General features: G+C 35.6%; 1 protein-coding gene across 1 annotated transcript; it reads right to left on the reverse strand.

Annotated features, from left to right (window-relative positions):
- Positions 1 to 81: 81 nt before the first annotated feature.
- LOTGIDRAFT_88644 (hypothetical protein) lies at positions 82 to 342 on the reverse strand (the record flags this gene model as incomplete). The annotated part of the gene is made up of 1 exon (XM_009054043.1): positions 82 to 342. A coding segment is annotated over one exon (261 nt), but the record flags the coding sequence as incomplete, so codon positions are not given.
- Between the last annotated feature and the right edge of the window lie 2627 nt (positions 343 to 2969).

Below are 2969 nucleotides of genomic sequence, written 5' to 3' on the forward strand. Positions count from 1 at the left end.
ATCTGCTACTAGAATGTGGTGTATATCTGCTACTAGAATGTGGTCTATATCTGCTACTAGCATGTGGTTATATCTGCTACTAGAATGTGGTCTATATCTGCTACTAGAATGTGGTGTTATATCTGCTACTAGCATGTGGTTTATATCTGCTACTAGAATGTGGTTTATATCTGCTACTAGAATGTGGTGTATATCTGCTACTAGAATGTGGTCTATATCTGCTACTAGCATGTGGTTTATATCTGCTACTAGAATGTGGTCTATATCTGCTACTAGAATTTGGTCTATATCTGCTACTAGAATTTGGTTTATATCTGCTACTAGAATGTGGTCTATATCGCTTCTAGCATGTGGTCTACGCCTATATCTGTTACTAGAATGTGGCCTATTACTGCTACTAGTATATGGTCTATATCTGCTACTAGAATTTGGTAATATCTGCTACTAGAATGTGGTTTAAATCGCTTCTAGCGTGTGGTCTACGCCTATATCTCTTACTAGAATGTGGCCTATAACTGCTACTAGTATGTGGTCTATCTGGTACCAGAATGTGGTTTAAATCTGCTACTGGCATGTGATCTGTATCTGCTACTAGCATGTGGTCTATAACTGCTACTAGCATGTGGTTTATATCTGCTACTAGCATGTGGTTTATATCTGTTACTAGCATGTGGTCTATATATGATACTAGCATGTGGTTTATATCTGCTACGCGTAATCAGTCGGTAAAAGACTGGGGGTTGGGGGTTATCTCCCTTGAAACGTTCAATTTGCGTTCTAGTTTTTAATTCTATGATGACTTTGTGTTTTAATCCTGTTCATGTTAAAACCTTTCACACATTGTGTTTTCTGATTCGTTTGAAAAGGATTTATCATTAATAAGTAAACTTTTACTAGTTCAGTCGAACTGTCACCAAGGAGCGCAAAAACTGAATGTAATGTTGAAATTGATTTCGATTGCTTAGACAACGCAAGTGTCGGTGCACCAAAGAATCTGTTTTAGGCCGAATGACTCGACCTTCGCAGGATGTCTTTATAACTAAATTATGCTTACATGGATTATTTTGAATGAAAATAAAAAAGGCTTGCATTTTTTTCATCAAAATTCTTCATCAAGGAGTATCATACTGTATATTTCCTTTGATCGCCTTCATTCACGAAGAGACTTTACCGAAAGACTATTTGCTCAGCATCCGACCAATTTGCTAATTAGCAATTGGCTTTCAGTCCCAATGTTTCAACCTAATTACTTCAAGTTCCATATAATCAGATCAAACCACAACCCTAAGTTCCGATTATTAAGTTCCAACTTTTAGCACGGAATCCACCTCGTAGCTTCACGTTCAGTCTAATAGCTGGTGTATTTCCATATTGCCCCCTTCCTATTTCGTCTCTTCTTCGTTTCGCCCCTTTCCCATATCGCCCTCTTCGTCCCCTTTCGACTCCACCCCTTCATTTTGTTTTCAATCAGACCACATACCAAATTATGCTTGTTCTGGGTTTGAATTCTGTTCCAGTGTGCATTTTGGTAGAAAGATAGTTTGAATTCGATTAAGAGTAAGCTGGAAATTTTATGAAAATGTTTGACAACTTTGTTCTTTTCTCCATCAATTGCAATTCTTTGTCTGTATTCAGCTTACTCTTACAGCTTATACTGTCCGATCTCTTTAACAATGCAGTGATACATTTTTCTCTCTTTATTTCAGTTGCAATGAAGCCACAAATAAGGGTACTGATAACGCTCACCATCCTACAGATATTATTTTTGAAATTATACTAAGATTTACTATAGGATAAATAAATCATATAAAAATCCAAGGTTATTAATTTGTCTTTGATAAAATATCTTAGACCGAAACACCTGCCTTTATTCCAGCCTCTGATAACTAGTTTGAAAGTTGCCAGCCACTCCAGCCAATAACTGTCAAGATATCTATCAGAGGCTGGATTAGAGGCAGATGTTTCGGACTAAACATGAGAAACAGTAGAAATAGATTCGATTTCATGACTATTTTAATATTTTGCCCCGGGCCACAAAAATTTCTGAAGGCAAGAAATGTACTCGAATTTTTAATCTTGAGTAAATTCAGAGGCCACAAAAATTTGCTGAAAACATTTTTTTACTCAACTTAAGATTATTGTTAAGTTTATTTTACTCAATCTGAGCATTTTCTCACACTGGGTAAAATGGGAGACCACAAACATTCTTTAGTCATATTTCTTACTTAACTTGAGTACTTCCTTGAGATAGATAGGGGGAGACTTAAGTAAATCCTGAAGAATAAAAATGGCAGCCTTCTTTTCTAATTGCTCTGCCTTGGACACAAAAAGGCAATAAATAATAATTGTTAGCCTTGGCTCACTACACTTGTACACTTCTTTTCATCACACTACTTCGCTATACTTTAACATAATCTTTAATGTAATTTTCTGGTTCTGCAATATAAATACGTCTCCATCTGCGTATTGAGGCATTCCTTACTTTTGTCCATGAGCCACCGCAGCACTTCGAAAGATATTCCAAATTGGAACAACTTGTTGGCATTCAGTAAATAAATGTTTTAAGGATTCTCTTTCTTTTTCGCAGTAGGAGCATAGATCATTATCTTTTATTTTTATCTTTTTCAGGAATGTATTGGTAGTTAAGATTTGATGTAACATTCGGTACTGAAACCATTGTAGTTTTGAGTCTGAACAGCATGTAAATGGCAAGGAATATATTTGGTTCCAATTACTGTTGTCAAGAATGAAACCGTTTTTTAAGTACTTGCTTTGTGCACATGGGGGTTGGGTATAAATCGCAGAATTAAGTATTTCTTTCAGATTTCTTTTCCCAGTTAATTTGAAATTTTGGAATAATTTTAATTTTGGGGGAAAAATTGGTGAGAAAAATTCGGAAGTACAGACGGGGTCATTATTTTCATTTAAATCAAATTTTTTAATAGCCCGTAGTAGCGATTCATGATTTA

The sequence above is a fragment of the Lottia gigantea genome (genome assembly GCF_000327385.1).
Source record: "Lottia gigantea unplaced genomic scaffold LOTGIsca_21, whole genome shotgun sequence".
Classification (NCBI taxonomy): domain Eukaryota; kingdom Metazoa; phylum Mollusca; class Gastropoda; family Lottiidae; genus Lottia; species Lottia gigantea.